This window comes from Melospiza melodia, chromosome 1, assembly GCF_035770615.1.
Source record: "Melospiza melodia melodia isolate bMelMel2 chromosome 1, bMelMel2.pri, whole genome shotgun sequence".
Lineage (NCBI taxonomy): Eukaryota > Metazoa > Chordata > Aves > Passeriformes > Passerellidae > Melospiza > Melospiza melodia.
Window position 1 is genome coordinate 20,437,444 of NC_086194.1, and position 19,787 is coordinate 20,457,230.

At 38.1% G+C, this 19,787-nt stretch overlaps 1 protein-coding gene across 2 annotated transcripts; it reads right to left on the bottom strand.

Moving 5' to 3' along the window:
• Nucleotides 1-1,560: 1,560 nt before the first annotated feature.
• Nucleotides 1,561-19,046, bottom strand: ARL5B (ADP ribosylation factor like GTPase 5B). Of its 2 annotated transcripts, XM_063150257.1 has the most exons (8): nucleotides 18,874-19,045; nucleotides 13,927-14,065; nucleotides 11,275-11,335; nucleotides 9,989-10,136; nucleotides 8,261-8,344; nucleotides 6,451-6,602; nucleotides 4,509-4,548; nucleotides 1,561-1,705 (listed from the first exon to the last, which is right to left on the bottom strand). In XM_063150257.1, exons 4-8 carry the CDS (start codon nucleotides 10,130-10,132, stop codon nucleotides 1,631-1,633), a joined length of 495 nt encoding a protein of 164 aa, XP_063006327.1. In that variant the 5' UTR covers nucleotides 10,133-10,136; nucleotides 11,275-11,335; nucleotides 13,927-14,065; nucleotides 18,874-19,045; the 3' UTR covers nucleotides 1,561-1,630. The 2 variants fall into 2 exon arrangements, with proteins under 2 accessions (XP_063006327.1, XP_063006318.1); XM_063150248.1 differs by lacking the exon at nucleotides 13,927-14,065 and having other exon boundaries at nucleotides 18,874-19,046.
• Between the last annotated feature and the right edge of the window lie 741 nt (nucleotides 19,047-19,787).

Here is a 19,787-nt window from a genome sequence, read left to right on the forward strand (position 1 = left end):
GCAATATTCTTGTGAATAGTTGTAGTTATAACTTTTAAAAAGACTGCATAAAGAGAAATACACAAATATGAGAAATGTGATACATTTTATCACTGCACAAGAAATATGGGCAATGAAAACCTGCTGGTGGTACTGCCCTCAGCAAGGGCTGCTATTTTGACCACCACTTACACTAAAAATGATCTAAATCTTGCAACAGAACTACTATTTTACTTGAATTTGGCTTTCATATGCAGTAGTATGTAGTAAAGAGTACAAATCATCATCATAGCTAAACACACTGCAAGGTGACAGCTCAAATGTTCCAGATCCTTGCAATTTCTGAGGAGTAGTAGTGCAACAGAGCACTACAGGAGCAACTGTCACCAAAGTTCAAAAAAAATCAAGCCTGTCACAGGCAACAGACAGATGTTATTATTAAAATGAAACATGCTGGGAATTGTATTCATTCTTTTTGTTGTCTACATTTTCAGTTGCAACAACAATAGAAGGTTTGGAATATAATTCTAACCATAAAGAATTAAGACAAAATGCCTTTAAGCCATAGAACAGTTTCAAATTTTTTAAAACCTCCTTGTAAACTTTCTTCCCACCGGAGATGTGATTCAAGCTTCTTCTCCCTTATGCTGTCTCCATTTGATCTAAGCATGATCCCCATGGTTCAGGTAATGGTACACAGCTTCTTCATTTATCAAGGCATTTTAGAAGTCTTTCAGATAGATGCAGAACACAAGCTAAAGCAGGTAAGGCACTGTTAAACTGGTCCTTTCCTGCCATCTAGGGGACACAAACTGGTGTGCAACTGGAACGATGTCTTCAGTTACATCCAGGAAAACTTTCTGTATGAAATGAAATATCTCTACCCAGCAAAACAGAAATGAAGAGTAGCACACTTAGCAAGAAACAAACCTAGGATAAAGCCCCCTCTCTTGCCTGCAGGGCGGGCACACACACTGTGTGGACAGCGTGCAGCTTTTCTACTGCACTGTCCCCTCAGAAGGAAAACATAGAACCACTCAATGTTGAAAGATCATCAAGGTAATTTTAGAAGAAGTTGAAGGTTGTTCCAAGATGCCAGTTTCTACTGCTAGCATTGGCATCACGGCCAGGTTTTTCTCAACCCACTCTCCTCACTGTTGCCTTCTGGGCCCTGTCACAAAGCAGACTCTACTAAAGGAAAGAGCAAACTCAGCTAAATGCTAAGTATAGCCAAATGCACACACAAATGCATATACAAGTTTTTTCCCAGTCTTTTGTTTGGATTTGTTTTGTTCTTGCTGTGGAAGAGAACAGTCCACTAAAACAAACACTCTTCTCTAAAACAAACAAAGACCCACACTTCCCATGGCTGAAATGATGTGATCTTTAGGATCAAAGCTGGATCTTCTCCGAGATGAAAGGAAGCAGGTGTCCAGCCAAGATGTTCTGTGAACTGGCTACAGCTGCACATGATGTAGGCCCCCATTCTGCCCCAGTGAACAGACTGGAGATGAAATGAAAGTGACAAGGCCACATTGCTACAATACCTCTTCACCAGAGTACTCACAAACAAAAACCCCATCCAAATTCACAGAACAACTCAATTTTATTTTGATGACAAATATTTTGAGCAGCTGTGCCCAAGTCCTCTTCACCTTACTGCGTGCACTGTGTTTAAAGGTCTGGAAAGAATCCCTGCTTTGGGGATCCTGAACCTCTTTGTCACCTAGATAAAAAGTAAAAAAACATAAACAAATAAAAAGCCATGTGCCAACCAATTTAGAGCAGTACAACATAAATGTGCATAGCACAGACACCATAAATTCTTGAACTTAGGGTGATTAACATTGTTCTTTGTAAACAGCATATTAAACACAGAATTAAAGTGCAAAACTACTGCAAGATATTTACTACATTTAAATTAGCAAACATAATGTGGTATTTGGCAATGCAAAGACACACACAGTATTCATTCGAATGCAACCCTTAAAAATTATGATCAAATCACTTTTAGTTAAACAGACTCCAAAGTTATTACAAATAGGGCCCCCAAAATTCCATACCAAGGCGTTTTCCCCCCAAAAATAATAATAGTAAAAAAAAAAAAAAAAAAAAAAAAAAAAAAATCACAGCAGTAGTGCTGTGAACAAACCAGTATTATCAACGGAAAACAGTTGCAGAAAATGAAGTTGTTAGGTGATAAAAATCATAGCATTTGTTAGGAATGCTTTATTCTGTAAAGATACCCAAAGGTCTTGAGTGCTAAGAAATAAAAAGAAAACATCCATTATTCTGATATTATAATGTCTACAGCCAGACCATTTCCTCCTCATCAAAGCTATATGTATTACCTCAGATAAGACTGTATTTAGTAATCAAACAATAGATTTACAAATGGTTTTAGCTAGAAAGCATTAAATACAAAATCATACTTCTTAAAAAAAAAAAAAACAACCAAAGCACAATAAAACCAGCTAGTGCTCTCTTTAAGTATTCAGGACTACATTCTGAATGATATCATTTCAGTTTGCAATTTAAATTTATTTTCAGGTTTATTTTTAAGTTACCAAACAAGAAGCATCATTCATACTATCATTTTATTTTTTTCCTTTATAATTTGCTTCCCTAAGAGCAAAACAAATCTTATTTTCACACATTAAAACAGCTGAACAACACAGCAAGCAGCTTTAATATTGGATTTTAACCTTGCCTTGCATTCATCTTTTTTCTTTATACACTACTTTTCGCTGACTTTAATTATTTTCTGAACATTTTGACTTGACACTCAATGTAGTCCTAAATATGACTTTTTCTAACTGGCAATAATACACAATTTCATTCAACCAATCACTGTTTTCACATGTATTCAAAGTCTTTCCAACACTTATAACAATACATTTACTGATACTTTTAACATTTCATTAAGTTTTATTTAAATAAAATGGAAGCAAATTGAAATTTACAAAGCTTAAAATTTTATTAAAGAAAACTCAGTGTTCTTAAATTTTCAAAACAAGATTAAACAGAAACATTTTGTCATCAAAAGCCTACAGTCAGTTTGCAAAACAGTTCAGGTAACCAAACTCCATGTGGCTTTTAGGCATGCAGAAGTGCAGAATGGTGCATCTGGAAACCTGCCAAGCATTTAGATAGGCTGGGTACCTGACTGCTGCTGGGACCTTGCTAGGAACGGGATGTCCACTATTGGTTTTGATTTGTTGGTTTTTTTTAATCCTCATGTGGGGTTTTTGGGGGGACTGGTAGTTAGGTTTATGTGATGCTTCATGTTCTCAATTAACTCCATATCTTTAGATTATCTTTAGATTTAACTTAATTCCCTTCAAATTGAATTAACAGTTACTGGGTCCACTCTTTCACCACCTGTTTTTCAAATTTCAGGTGAAGGCATCTAACTCAAACACTGTCAAAAGTTCTCTGCTTGTGCAAATAAGACCAAAAACAAAAATGAAGGCAATATAATTTCTCTGTAACAGAATCTGAAAACATGTATGATAGTAGATAAATAAATGTCAAGATTAGCTTCACTCCGAAGTCTACAGATACAGCACCATGGTTTTGTTTTGTTTATAGATCTGGCTTCCCTTTTGATTTTGTATTAATTTAGAAAATAGCACTCTCACTAAAAGGTGAGGAAGGCTCACGTATATAGAGTTTAAAATTTTAACAGAATATAGAAAGTCTACACATAACACTGGCTGCTGTGATTCCAAATTTAATTACCCATTTATCTTTGAAAAGTTATTCAAGTTCTAAATGACTACACCAGCATTTAGTAATAATATTTTTATGCACTGTACAGAGATGTACCTTCAAGTAGAAGAATATAAGAATGTCCTAGAACTACCTACCAGAGAAACTGAGACTGAAACAGATTTTTAAGGCAGAAGTTCCATTGTATATCAGATTGAAAGCCATCACAATATTAACTTTAACTAGTTCATTAAGCACTTAAAAATTTGCATTCATAACTATTCATTCTCGTGCTGACTAGAACTCTACTAATATTCCAGGAAGTCCAGCTGGAGATATGGTTATCCTTTGAGGTTAAAGCTATGGCAGAGTAAAGTTAACCTAAACACTACTTTTAATTATTAAATAAAATGTGCTCCTTTATGTTAGTAAGTTATACAACTATTTAGAAAGAGGAAATATGAAATATTGACAATGACAAAAGAGATTTTAAAAAGCTATCATTGAAAAAGTTAGAATTCATATTCAGAGGAATTTCAATGCTTAAAAACAGATTCACATATGTTCATCCAGTTGAAGATTAGTGTATTAAAAAAAGTTAAGAAAATACTTTTGTGTTTCAGTTCAACTGCGCTTGATTCAAGCACAGCTTAGAGGTTGGCTGATATAAATTAAACATTGGTCACTGCCTCAGCAGCCAAAAGTACAGAAAAATGTACATGTTCACAGGATAAATAGAAGTCTCTTCTTCTGGAGGAATAACAAAAAAAAAAAAAAAAAAAAAAAAGAAAAAAAGGCAAAAAAAAAAGCTATCTCACTCCAATACGGGAGGTCATCCACTCCAAGCCTTGGCATAATCTGAAAGATAAGAGATGTTATACTTGGTACAAGTTCTACTCCAGCATCTTGAAGGTATTTTCTACTTGTTTTTAGGTGAAAAAACAACTACTTAAAATAAATTAAATCAACTGGAAATGGGATTGAAAGCTGAAGAGAGCAACCAGTGTTTTAAGCTAAGTCTACTTAGGCTTTGGCCACATGAAAATGATCAAGCATTCTAAATTATTGAAGCTTGGCAGTACTTCAAATTTCTTTCTCCTTGTAAACCTACAAGACAATATGCTTACTTGCTTAAATGCTTACTTGCAAGAAATGCTTACTTGCAAGTACATGAAAAGAAAAAAGTTTTTCTTGCTCTACAGAAAGCTAGACCTTTACATACTAATATTAAAAGAAAAAGGGCAGGTTATCTAGACTGAATTGTTTCATGAAAAGACAGTATATCAAAATTACATTAGAAAATTAAAAGTGTGTTTATATTGAATACCAAGCCTGCATGGGATCTAATCTTCCTAACCCAATCTGCACCTCTATTTAAAAGTCTTCCATTTTAGAAGATAGACTTTCCCTTGATTTTCCAGGGATCTAGTTACCTAATTTATACCCTTTTGAGCTTTAACTCTGTCCAGTAAATCAGTGTTTAGCTATCCAAGAATGCTAGCTTCACTCACACCAGGTTGATCCCTCCCAGATTCTTGTCAGATTTTCCCAAGGAAGACTCAGCTCAGCTATCTAACTCTGGGAATGTTTTATTCTAAGTTCATTTCACTACTGTCATAGTTTAAAGCATTCTAAATATTCACTGCTTTTTTTTTACAATACGAAAGAAGCAGCCTAGGACGGCCACTGTTTCTAAACCAAACCTCATGTTTATTAATTATTATTTTCCTTCAAATGTCAGCTTGGTTGAATATCTTACTTAGTCCGTAAACTGTGTACTCAAACGTGACTTTAGCAAAACTGGTAGAAGGAAAGTAGTTAGCTTTTAGAACAAAATAATACAACCACCCCATAAAAAAACCCCCACTTTGTTCTCACAAACACCTTCCACCCCAGGGAAGTTAATGCCACCATTCACTCTACAAGACATCTCCATGACATTAAATACTTCTTCCTAGAAAGTGAGGTAGTTGCTCTCCCTTCCTAAACACCCAGTTGGATTCACTATTTTTGATGTCACAAGACCACAGTATTGTAAAGGTTGTACAATACAGCTAAAAAAAACCCTAAATACCACATATTACAAAACTGCTTTAAAAACCAAGATGAAAAATCAGTACACTTCACACCACACAAGGAAGACATTATCCAACTTGTTAGAAGGTATCAAAATTTTTGGTTTTTTTATATTTACAGACTAAGGATCTAAGGCTAGCCGAGCATTCTGTTTTAGTAATTGTTAACATAAGGTATGCAAATTGCAAAATTAGCTACATTAGCTAGATATAAACCAAGTTTAATACTGGTAAAAAAATTGTTTTATGACAGATCTATGTAACTTCTCATCAAAAACTATGTTTCAATGCTAATCAAAAAAGCCAACCAAAAAAACCCTGAACACCTCAACCTCCCAGCTCAGAAGCTTTCTGTAGCTTAGAATATAAAGGAAGAGAACAGTAGCAAATTTCTTCAAATACAGAAAGACACAGAAGAGTAAGAGAGTAGCACACAGAGAGTAGACAGTTATGTCAACAGCTGCATACTTAGGTGGAGGGGTGGTGTTTGGTTTTTGGTTTGGAGTTTTCAACAACAAAAGGAAGACATTCATATGAATTTGGAGCATAAGCTACGAAAAAACCCACAAGGCTCAAATATGAAAAATTCAAAGTGTCCCTCTGACAGCAAAGTTCAAAACTTTGAAAAAATGCACTTTGGTATCAGCAGGACCAGGAATTGCCATAGTAAGCAGTAAGCACTTACCCCTCTCCTGTCAGAGCACAGCAGGACTGGATGTGCCAGGGGTGATCCTTGATGGAGCTGAGGGTGAGGTACGCGGATATCTCGGCAGCCGTCATGCAGCCTTTCATGTCCTGCTTGTTCGCGAAGATCAGAACCGCAGCCTTCCGTAAATCCTGGGAGCCATTCAGAGGACTCAGTTACCACACAGAGCTAAAAGGCTACTGTGCTAACTTCATTTGTTAAAAGGACTGTATCCAAGCTAATCAACAATTACACTGGAGCATGGAGTTTTAACTGTCTTACTACACGAAATATTTGTTACAGTAAGGCTAAAAAACTAAGTTATTCAGAAGTGTTCACCACCACAGAGAATCAAATTGTTTGGTGTTGACCACATGTTCATACATAATAATGAAAGTCTTGTCAAAATACATTTTATAATGCTTCAAACCCCTCAGCCAGCAGAATTATTTCTGGTTAAGTACTGCAAGTCCTATACAATACAATAAACACTATTCAAATAGAAAAGCCTGCTAGATACCAGTCCCTTGAAATTCCTTCAACTTCATTAAAGAAGTTCTGTATTGATTAAAGCAGTAATAATTTAAGAAAACTTTCCAAATTCCTAAAAGTTTAACCCTAGTGTTACAAAAATGGAGTTTTAATAATGCTGCATCAGCTTTAATAACTAATTAAAATAGTTTTGCTTCAGCATGGAATTTAGCATTCAAAACAGACAAGAACTAGAATGTATGGCTCTAAAAGAGAATTAGGGTAAACAAATCTAATACTCAGGAAGCTGACAGTTGCAACTAAAAGTGTTCAATACACTTCAATGCATGTTAAATTTTGAGAGTATTTTTCCACCAAGAGAAAAAAACCCAGAAAACAAGCTTTATGATCTACAGCTGAAAATTCAACCCTACAAGTAGCCCAGTCTAGGCCTACCAACTGATTTCAAGAGATGGTAGATCACAATTTCTTGCAGAGTTTGAGACTGGAAACCAAAAAACTACATGGGAAAACTTCAGCACAAGAAGTAATTTTTCCACCTTTTTGGTAGTGAATTTCCTCCTTACTATTAGATCTATACTACAACTAACATTAAATTGCAAAGCAAAAACTCACTTAGGTGAAACACAAATCTCTCAGAGAAGTTAACAGGATTAATTGCACTGTACTAAATCCTTTTCTTTCAAAAATGAAGGAGAATATTTAGATTTAAAACAACCTCAATTCAGCTTCAGAGTGATCACAAAAGGTTTTAACATATTTTACCTAAGCAAACATACAAGTTAATTTAGGACGTTTGAGTGAATTGACTCAAGTCCCTAGGACAACAAATAATAAAAATACAAACAAATAATTCTGAAGGAAATTGAACTGAAATTAATTTTCCCATAGTATGATATATACTCCTTAATTTTAAGGAACAGGATTAGAACAAAGAAAAAAAAGTAGGCAATTTCATTTCTCTAAAATAAAAACTTAAAAAAAAAAGTTTCTTGAAATTTCAGCCATTTAACTGAACTACTCAGTGGTAAAGGACAACAATACCCAGTTACATTAATATGAGGCATAACATTTTATAAGTTCAAAATTTGCAAAGTAAAGACTGATTTGATTACAATCAAGCAAGTCCTATTAGAAGAGTGCTTCATAATAATTTTTCTCCTTATTTATAACTTACATGGTTTTAAAATGTGATCAACATGAACGCACACTTATTCTCAATTTTTTTTTCTGATGGTATTATTTTTGTTAACAAAGGAAACATGAAACATTATTTAACTGTTCTCAACAAAACTATTATCCCAACTCCCCACCATACCTCATGAGCCAGCATTCTATAAAGTTCTTCTTTTGTAATAGAAAGTCGCTCTCTATCAATGCTGTCAACAACGAGAATGATGAACTAGGGAAAAACACCAACAGTATAATATGTAAATACAAACTACAAATTACAGAAAGCACAATTTCAAGAGACCACTACCACTAGTCTTCCTACAGAAGAGACAGACACTTTCAAAGGACACCAGAAAAGAGAAAGTGACAAAAGAGAGAAGAGAGAGTAGTAAAAAGGGAGAATTAGAAACCACTGCTATAATTCTCCAACATATTCTCCAAATCACTTTGCCTTATAAAATTAAAGTGATTCATTAGCCACTAAAAATGACCACAAAGTATGAAAACCTGAGTCAATTTAATGCTGCTGTGACTTTGAGATGCCTAGCAGATGAGGTGGAACAGTAATAGAATTAATTCATATGAGGGAGGCTAGGATTAGCATAGTAAACAGATCTCTTTTCTTCCTCAACTGCTTCCAGCAGACAAAGCTTCTAAGTAAAGGGAAAGTTCTTTCCAAGTACTACAAGGCACTGGATTTCAAACACTTGCTAGATAGAATATGAAGAACATCCCAAAAGTATCAGAAAAATAAAATATGCATCTCTCCAAATTCCAAAACTAGATACTCAAGGGATAAATGTCAAGAACTTATGGCTCTTTACCAGATAATACTGGTAGAAGTCTCTTTATCTTCACGTGTTTCTTAGGTGTAGCTGCACTTTTCCAGATAACATACAAAATTAGTCTAAAATACTAGAGATGAAGGTTGAGATGTCATTATCAGGCTTACAGTAGATCTAGGACGGATCACTGATCTCACCTCTCTTCAACAGCATAGGAAAAGATATAGAAAATGGAAGAGATAAAAAACCTAATTTTACAAGAGGATGGAATACTTATACAATGAATAATATCTACAAGAGGTCTCTACTTCTAGTAGAAATGGTAAGAAATGAAGTCTAGAATATTTTACATCAGTGTAGATGTCTCAAAAAGAGTCCTCAGTGATTATATGTGCCTTTTTGTATTGATAACCTCTTGGGCTCAAAAAGACTGTCACAAAAAACAAACCCCACAAATCAACTGTTGCTGAATTCTGCTCCAACCTTTCCAGCAACAGCAGCTCTGCCAGTACCTCACGAGTAGTGCACAGCAAGACTTTCCTTCCTCCTCTGGATAAAAGCTATGAGCTGATGAGCTGTTTAAATACTGCTGCCTAGGCTTAGAGAAAGTTTCATTCCTTTATTCCTTATTCCTTCATTCCTCATTTCCTCCTAATTATCATTATTTCAAAACCATTTCAGACTGGATGTACAGAAGTCCAGTTGACCACTGCAAATCATCACAAAATTTCCAAGTTACATTTCAAAGTTTTCTTTTTAATTGACTTAAAAAAAGCAAGCAAAAAAATCTGATCTAAAATGCATTTCATTATCATTCGATTGCCAAGGAAAAATCTAACTTCACAGTTTATAGCAGAGATCAAATAACACTACAATAAAGTATATAGAAAAAATACTTCAAATATTACCAGAAAAATCACTGCATACCAGAGATACCTCACACTTTTTGAATTTATTCTCCCGCATTAGAATGTAAAAACAATACAGCTGCAATCTCTACAAAAGTCTACAAATACTCCTAATAAATAATTAAATATAATTTCAAACAAACATATTAAATTTGCAGATTTCAAAGCATCTTCTCATACCTCTGTGTTTGAATAATAGGTATTCCATGACGACCGTAATGATTCTTGTCCTCCAATATCCCACATTAAGAAATGAGTGTTTTTCACCACTATTTCTTCTACATTGCTTCCTATGGTTGGAGAAGTATGAACCACTTCATTCATTAAGCTAAAGGAAACAATATCACACCATAAAGACCAGTCAGCAAAATCCACAAGGCTTGTTAAGAGTTCAGTTATAACAATTTTTTTTAGAAAAGTAAATATGTGTAACTGACAAAAAATATTCAAAAATCAGGCATATTTAAAAAAGCTATACATTTGAACTTTAGAAAGCAATGACTGTAGTCATGCTTAAAGAAATCAGCAAGGAAAAATAAGTACATAAAAGGCATAAAAATGGTTAAGTGTTATAGGAGGACTGTCTTTCTAAAGGGCATTAACAGACACTTAAAATGCACTTGTTTTAAAGCAGGAGCTGCCATTCTAAAGATACCAAACAGACAACCACTAAACTGTGCAAAATAAAAATCAGAATTTTATCAAAGCACTCTATTTAGTGCTCTAGATAACTAGATATTAAATCTCAAAGGACTGTTTGGTTACATAGCTGAACATTTCTCAGTTCTACCTTTAAGCTTGCTCAAAATGTTCACATATAGAAAGATTTTTTGGAAAGCATACTATGCTGCTTTGCTATCCAAATATAAGGATATTAATTTATCTATACTCTCCTCCTTTTCCACAATTACAATAGTAATTATGCTCCTGACAACACTCTTGAATTTATTATGGATATTCTTGTTATGCTGCCAAGATTTGGGTGCAATGATGCTATAGAAAATGAGTAAGGTAGGACCTGGGAAAGCTGAAATATTATTTTTAGGAATTCTCTATCACAAATTTTAGACACTGGAATTGAGAAACATTTGGAAACCTTTTCAGATTTCTGAAGCATGGCTGGAATTTCCATTAATTTAAAAATCATGCTCTTTTCTGCAGTTACTGGGACAGGATTATTTTTATGAATACAAATTCAGACAGGCTTTCATGGGAAAAAAATTGCAGTTCACTTTGTGCTTGGATGTAGAAATTTGTTGTCAATTTATAGTTCAATTTTAAAGCACAGCAGTTCCTTCACTTATCCTTTAAACATTTACCCTGTTTAGAGCAACTCATTCCATGAATGTACAAATTGTGATCTAGAACCCCAGAGATTACACCAGGTTACAAAGTTGAATTTTCAAAGATTAAACAGTGACAAGTAAAAAAATGCCAACAGAAAAACAATCAGTTCATATACTTACAACTGGTAAAGAATAGTAGTCTTTCCAGCATTATCAAGTCCCACTATGATTACTTTGTGCTCTGCATATTAAAAAAAAATTAAAAAAAGAAAAAAGAAGAAGACAAAAATAAATTAGTGAAACAGCAATAATTATAATTCTGGTTAATCACTCTCCCTTACTGAAGAATGCAACTGCTTATTTCTTTTATATCAACACCTTACACAGATTAGTGGTGACTTCAGGACAGAAAAAACACCAAACAAAGCCCAATCTTCTCTTGAGATCCCAGTCTCAGGAAAAGCCAGCACTGGAAATCTAATAAAGGTATGGTTACTAATGATTACTTCATCTACAACATCTAGTTTTAGAAAGAAAAGTACAATAAAAAAAAATATAATCCATAGCAGTGTATCATGCTAAAAACACCGGCACTATCCAAAGACTGCAAAAGGTATTACCCCAACATTCAATGATCAATAATCATTTATTAAGGTACCATCATTATTCACACAGTAAAATCTAAGAGGAAACTGTATTTTGAAAAGGCCACAGATTCTAATTTTGCAACTTTTGAACTGAGAAGTCACAGAATGATAAATGGTCAAGGCTGGAAGACACTTCTGGAGGTCATTTGGTTGAACCTCTTTGCTGAACCAGGCCCACAGAGTCAGTGGCCTAGGACCATGTCCAGAGGGGTTTTTAATATATCCAAGATGGAAACTCCACAGCCTCCCAGGACAGCCTGGGTTATTGCTCAGTCACCCTCACAGTGAAAAAGTGTTTTCTGATGTTCAGAGGGAACTTGTGTGTTTCAGTTTGTGCCCACTGCCCAGTCCTGTGATTGGGCACCACTAAGACAAGTCTGGCTCTGCCCTCTTTGCACCTCTTTTTCTCATATGTGAGATGCTCCAGTTCCTCGTCACCCCTGCAGCCCATCACTGCACTCTCCCCAGAATGCCCACGACTCTCTTGTACTGAGGAGCCCAGAACTGGACACTGGACACACTCACTGCAGGTGAGGCCTCATCAGTGCTGAGCAGAAAGGAGAAATCATCTGCCCCAACCTGCTGTAAAGTCCAACATACAAAACAGTGATACTGCAATTGCAGCAATACTGTTTGTTTCCAGGCACAGGGGAGACAAAACAGAAATCAACCAAACAAACAAAATCAGTAAAACAGTCCTCCAGAATTTATATGCTCCTCTGTAAATAATTCCTCTTAGAATTTCCAATCCAGTATCACAGCCACTTAGAATGGTGCTTCTTTTGCTGCAGGTGTGAAGCCACAGCATACTGATCCAATTACTGACAAAAATAAGCAAACCACTTGAGAGTGAAAAATTTGCAAATGGATACATAAAAACTCTGTGAACAAGCTCACTTTTAAAGAGATAATATTTACAATTCTAGGGCACGTATTTCAAAGCAAAACGTGGTTCACAGTTTAAAGATTTCCTACAAAATACCACACTTGATCCACAGGATCAAACAAGTTAGCAGATCAGAAGATCTATTGAAAGTATCAAATTAATTTTTTTCTCCCAAAAGTATGTGGTTTAAGGAAAAATTGAAGCATTTTGGTTAAAAATCTATATATAGTAATCTAGGTCTTTTAATACTGAATATTACTGGAATAAAATATTTTCTTGTTTGGAACTTTTGTAAGTTTTGCTGTGCAATAGGATCATAACAGATGGTAAAATGTATTTCCCTGTGCCAGTTCCCCTACTACTGCATCCTGTAAACACATGCTAAGAAAAGAACATTTCTTGACTGTAAATGCAGGAGTACTTTTAGCCCCACTAACAGCAGCATCAGTAATTAATAACCTTTCCCAATACATAAATAGTATGAAATTCTCTCTACTTTCAAGGCTAATAAATCATGCCTAGTAGTTTTACTGTCCATCTCTCCTTCAAATAAAATTAAATGTAGAGAGCTTCCAAAGGTCCAAACACAGAAATGCCCTCAAACTAAACATGTTGTCAACTATTGCCAGGAAGATGATTCTACTTTTGCAGCATTCTGTTTAAGTTAATTTCAAGAAAGAAAAGAAATTCCAGTCAGGCATTACACTGCTCTCTCATCTTCTTATCAGAACACGTTATCTTAGGCGTGGATGACTGGAGTGTCGGGATGATACAACACCACACTAAGTCATGAAGAAAAAAACTCCATTGAGATGGCTGCTTTTGAAAGCCACTGAAGTGTGAATGGTCCAACACTAACTGGGAAAAAAAGGCACAGCTTATCTGTGTTACTTCATAGTCAGATGGGGTTTCATAGAGTGATTGAATAAGCACAAACAATAAACAGGCACACAAGTGTTAATCAATAGTGATCTTGGCGTGAAAATTGTAAAATGAAATCATGGGTATTTCATAGAAGTAACAGATTCCAGAACTATAGTAATGGAAACTCTTCACTTACAAAAATAGTCAAAAGTTGAATTTCTGTCTAGTTTGATGAAAACAAAAAATTCACACATAGATGTTCATTAGAGGAAAAACATGTGAGCTTAAAAACTACCAAACTAAGACAGAACAGAATTTTAGCATGACAGCTACTTGTTTACAAGAGTAACTAGGAGAAGACAGATGCCACATTTAGGAGGAAGGACAATTACTGGGTAAATCATAGGCAGTGATTTATTTGTGTTCTGTACTTACAGACTAACCCAAGTTTCTCCCTTTCACTGGCTGGTATTCAAACTCAGTTTAGGCTGTATTTATGAATATCTTCCCAGTCCACCACGTTCTTGGCAAAAGAAGAAGAAAATCCATAACAAAGTTGAGAGAGCAGAAGAGTCTTTATTAATCGCGTAGGAAAAGGGAGGAAAGACGGGGAAAGTAGAAGAAGTAAGCATATGCAGGGGAAAAAAAGAAAAGACAGTATTAGACTACTCCTTAAAAGAATCCAAGGACTTTTTGATTTCATCAACCATTTCTAGCACACTGTTTAAAAAAATTGATATGTAATATGGTTTAAAAAATCTGTGGCAGTTTAGTATTACAAAAACACAGAAACAGAACAGTGAAGATTATCTTCTGGCAGATCTTAGAAGTAAGACATAATATGCTCTTTTCTTCCTTACTCATCTATATTTCTCTATGATACAAGAGCCCAAAACTGAAGATTCAATTCTCCCAACATGCCTTTTTCTCTACTTTGCAAAAGATAAAAATAAAAAAAATTCTAAATACTTTAGTGATGAGACTTGTAACATATTTGGAAGAAATGACTACTGAATGAGTACCAAGAGCTTTCAAGCTGTGAGACAAAATGCTCATCTGGTTCCAAAGAGCAACAGCCTTGGAGGCCTCAGAGTTGAAGACAGAATGCAGACAGAAGTTTGCTAGAAAGAAGGCAGGAGGAATAGCATAATTCTGGAGGTCAAAAAGGTTTCAACACAAAGACTCATTCTGCACACTAACAGCTAATTTAGAGTCTTCTCTTAAGCACAAAAGAACTGCTAAAATACATTTGTATCCCCAGATTTGATTACAAGGAAGCAGAGAAGCTGTCAATAACTTTTAGTAATCAGAGGAACCAAAATCCATTTGATTTTCCAGATAACGGTTTCTCCTAACCTGACTGGGAACTGCCACTAAGGCTAGGTGAAATAAACGGTGGAATTACAAAAGTTCAATCATCTTGAATTAGAGCTTACCATTACTTTTCTTAAAGCAACTTTTTAATAACTGTAGCAATTATTCAGAGCAACCTGTAAGATGCTGGATAATTACCATTCCAAAAATAAGTAAACCCCGGATTTGTGAGCTTCTCTATATACCACATAAAAAATATAAGGTCTTGATAACAGTCATTTATCTTTATCAGGGCTGCTGACATTCACTTCTATTTTAACCCACAGTTTAATTAAGAGCTATCTTGGTAATACTGATGAAATGATAAGTCAAGCAAGTTTTACTCAGACATGCATTAACACAGGCACTAACTTAATGGCTCCACCATCTATCCACACTACTACATGTTGCTCAGAAGAATGTGCCACTTGACTACTGAATCACAGCTTCAGCATTTTTGGAGCTTCAGCAGGTTATTTCTGGAGTCTGATTTTTTTTAAACTTCTGAAAGTAAGTTACCAGAAGCAAATTCAAGTGAACTTATGTAATTTAGCAACTAGACTTTAAATGGCTGCAGAGAATGGTATTTTAAATAAAACAATTCTTGAGTAATTTTTTTTGTCAAGCTCAAAAAAAAGGAAAAAATATCACAAAGCCATTAGAAAGTTACCTAGAAAAATGACAAAAGTCTATTTTAAAGCCAACTGTTTATTTTATGAGTAAAAGTATCTCTATTTCAGTTCACATCGTTCAATTACCACTTGATTATGAGACAATATGTATTGAGAGCTGAAAGACTTAGGCACACCTCATCCTCCATGCTCTACTTGACAGAACACAGATGGAACTTTCAAATCTTTCCTTAGTTTCACCTTTCCTTTTGCCAAGTGCTGCAGGTTATCACACAACTCACACCAGCCATGAGAACTGATCCCATGATCCTCACACAGCAGACCCTATGTGCACCTTTGGAATGCTCCCTCTGTACAGCCAAAATCAGCGTGCAAGTTACTGTGCTGGTCTGCTCAACACAGCAACTTCCCAGGACAGCCTGTGAATTCCACAAGGAACTATCAAGATTTGATGTAATTAGAGGAGCAACCAAAATCAACTCAGATATTACTATGCTTTATTATTAGTAATGATATTATTTAGAGAACACGGAGAATAATTTCCCATCAGATCAAAAATTAATGTTTGAAGCAAATTTTCTAGAATGAAATTTTAGTTTTAGCCATGAAAAGAAACTCTCTTTTCTGTGATACCGCAAGAAGAGGAAGCAAAAAAAAAAAAAAAAACCAAAAAAACCAACCCAAACCAAAGCAAAAACTAAACAAAAGACCAATCTAGCACTAAACCAGGATCGGGACACACCCTAAAGTCTCTTATTGGGATAAATGCCAAAGAGTAAATATTTCATGATATTACCTCATCTATTTAACTGTGAGACTAATATTTCATTAACCATTTAAATATATGAATGTATTAGATTTGCAACATGAGATTTTGATACTGGAGAGAGCTACACTGCTTTCTGAGAAACTCCTAGAAACTTCTCCAATGTGCATCCAGCCAATACCAGCCAAGGCCACCAGCAACAGGTGTAATGCCTCTGGGATATTTAAGATGAGAAAAAGTTATTGCATAGGAGAAACTAAGGACAGAGAACAAAGTAGTGAGAATATGTGAGAGAAACAACTCTGCTGACTCCAAGGTTGGGGCAGAAGGAAGGGGAGATGGTGCTAAAGGTGTCAGGGATCCACCCACAGCCCGTGGTGAGGCAGCTGTGCCCCTACAGCCAGAGGTCCATGGGGAGCAGAGATCCACCTGCAGCCAGAGGTCCACGGGGAGCAGAGATCCACCTGCAGCCCACAGGGGATGCCACAGCAGAGCAGGTAGATCCCAAAGGCAGCTGTGACCCCACTGGACACTCATCCTGGAGCAGGATCCTGGCAACAACCTGTGGAGCGGTGGAGAGAAGGCCACTCTGGAACAGGTTTGCTGGCAGGTTTGTGACCTTGTGGGGATCCAGACTGGAATGGCCTGTCCCTGAAGAACTGTCTCCCTGAAGGACTTGTGAAAAGAACTTGTGTTGGAACACTTAGTGAAGAATTGCAGACCTTGGGAAGAACACACATTGGAGAAGCCCATGGAGGACTGTCTCCCATGGGAGAGATGCCACACTGGAACAGGGGATGCAGTCCCCTTCATAAGGAAGAAAGAGTGGCAGAGACAATATGTGATGAGCTGACCACAGCCTCCATTCCCTGTTCCCTCCTGCAGGGAGATGGCAGAGAACCAAAAATAAAGCTAATCCTGGGAAAAAAAGAGGGAGGAGTGGGGAGCAGGTGTTCAGAGGATCTGGCTTTACTTCTCATTAACCTGTTCTGGTTTGATTGGTAATGAATTCTATTAATTTCACAAATTGAGTCTGTTTTGCCCATGATGGGAACTGGTGAGTGATATCTCCCTTTCCTTATCTCAACCCAGAAGATTTTGCTGTATTTTCTCTCCCCCCATCCATCTGAGGAGGGGTCATAGAGCTGCTTTGGTGGGCATCTGGCACCCAGCCAGGGTCACTCACAATGAAGAATAACTTTTCTTCCAGGAAATAATATACAATAACCAAGACAATGTGTTTTCCTGAAGATAAATACTGACATCATAATCTACTATAGAGGCAAGTACTAAATGCCACCAGTTATCTGGCGATCTCCCTGCTTATAGATCTCTTTGGAGTCTTTGGAATACTTCATGGAAGAAAAGGAGATCCAGATTGCACTACTTGATGAAAATAAAAAAAAAGGTACTTAGTATTTTTCTGGAGGATAGGGAAAACATTGGATCTTGCCAAATAGGTTTGACAGTTCAGGAAAATAAGAAATTAGCAACAAATTCAGAAGACCTCAGGAATTACGTGGTAGGATGGTGTATGCATGAGAAGAATCAATGATCTGGGACTGGATCCCAATCCCATCCCATGAAAGACAGTTTGATACACAGATGTTAATGTGCACACACACTGAGGCTTTGGTATGTACAGAATTAGACTGAGTTATGTGCAATCACAGGCAGAAAACTATTAAAGTACACCAGGTGTATCTGCCTCCAAAAACTTGCAACAGAGCATTGCAAAAAAAAGGCTTATCTGCATTTTCAATAACTTTAAAGTGGAAATGAGGTACACATTTGGAAACCTGATGAGAGAACAATTAATGAATTTATTGTTTATACTGTTTTTCCTTGAGGCCTTGAGCTTGGAGCAGGCAAGATGATGTTACTGGTAACTATTTAATTTTTTTATCAAAGCTGGCTAGGTAAACCAAAATTATTAAATCAAATAAATTAACAGATAAACCATAATTTTCTACTTTTATGATAACCATCTGAGGTGAAGGTGGTGGCAGACCCAAATTCTGAGCTCTGGAATAGAACACGAGCTGTGATTGCAGGGCTGGATGAACTGGGCAGGAGAGCATGGAAAGCGATACTATCCCCTTATGACCTTTTTATTTTTGGCCGGAGAACTGATTTTCTTGGGTCACTAACTGTATTTAACCAGTATCTTTGCCAAAACACAAACAGATCTTTACCTCGAAGGCCCCCACATGTTTGGCGTCGTTCTTTTCCTTTTAATTAAAGACTAAAACAACACGATTTTAATAACAGATCCCGACTTAAAAAGGAGTCTCGCGAAGCCCGGCGGGACCGTCACGGTGCAGCGCAGCCCCAGCAGCCCGGGCCGCCGCGGATGGTTAACGCTGGGTGTTCAACGCGGCCGGGGAGGAGGGGACAGGAGGGACCACCTCGGGAACTCGAACAAAGCGACCCGGAGCATGAGGCGCCGCGGCACCAGCGCTCAGGGCGCTGCACAAAGCAAAGCCCAACTTTTGGCCGGGCGGGCCTTCAGGGGAAGCCTGGCGAGCGGAGCCGGCCCCGAGCCCCCACGGCTGCCCGCGGCCCCCGCAGCCCCGCGGGCTCCACTCGCCGCCCGCCCCGCCGCCGCTTCGGGCCCGCGCGCCCGCCCACCTTGGCTACCGAAGAGGCTCCAGAGCTTGGCGAAGATGAGGCCCATGCCTAGGCTCGGCTTCCCGCCGAGCGCCCGGGGCTCCCCGAGCTCACCCAGGCGGCAGCAGCGGCGCCGACTCTCCCGTCTCCCTCGCGGAGGCTCCGCAGCGGCCCCGGCAGCGCCGAGCGTGCGGGCGGGCTCAGGGGAGGGCGGGCACGCGGCGCGGCCCCGCCCCGCCAACGGCCGCACGGCCCCGCCCCCCGGCGCGGCCCGCGCGCGTCACTGCGGCGTCAGGGGGGCGTCATGGTGGCGGCAGCAGCGTGTCTGAGGGGACAGGCGCGAGTTTTCCACCGGGGCTGGTGGAAAGCCGAGCGGTCTGCGGTCGGCACGCTCGGGAGGACGGAGCCGCCCCGCAAGGGACGAATGCTGCGAGGAGCGCTAGGCCCCCGCCGCGGTGGGGAGGCGTTGGCAGCGTGCCTTGTCCGGCCCCGTGTCATGTCCTTTAGCACGGCGGTGCTGTGGTCGGTCCACAGCCTCTGGCGTTGGGAAGGGTTGAGGGTTTCAGGGCAGGCAGTGCTCCCATGTGCAGTAAAACTTGTGCAAGCAAAGGATTCGCTTTCAGGGCTGTGCTGCAGGTTCCTCTGCTGAGCGGGGTGCCCACCCGGATTTCCTCCCAAGCACCCCCTTGGGGAGGGTCAGGAAGTGAGCACGAACCCGGCTCCGCCCTAGCGAGCGAGCCTGCGGTGGAAGTACAAAACCTGTTAACCTGTTACACACGGCAGAATTTCAGAAAACAAAAAAAAAAAACCCAAAAAAACCAACAAAAAACCAACAAAAAAAAAAAAAACCGAAAAAAAAAAAAAAGCGATGTCAGCAACGTCTTGTCCGATAAGCTCGGTGCCCCGGGGGCTCTCCTGCCGCCTTCCCCGTGCCG

What these genes read in the sequence shown, in the direction of transcription:
- ARL5B (XM_063150248.1), bottom strand. Translation starts at nt 18,919, where the DNA reads ATGGGCCTCATCTTCGCCAAGCTCTGGAGCCTCTTCGGTAGCCAAG. An exon ending in ACTACTATTCTTTACCAGTT is followed by an intron (nt 10,137 to 11,274) that starts GTAAGTATATGA and finishes TGTTTCCTTTAG; the next exon opens with CTTAATGAATGAAGTGGTTC. An exon ending in CCTATTATTCAAACACAGAG is followed by an intron (nt 8,345 to 9,988) that starts GTATGAGAAGAT and finishes GTTTTTCCCTAG; the next exon opens with TTCATCATTCTCGTTGTTGA.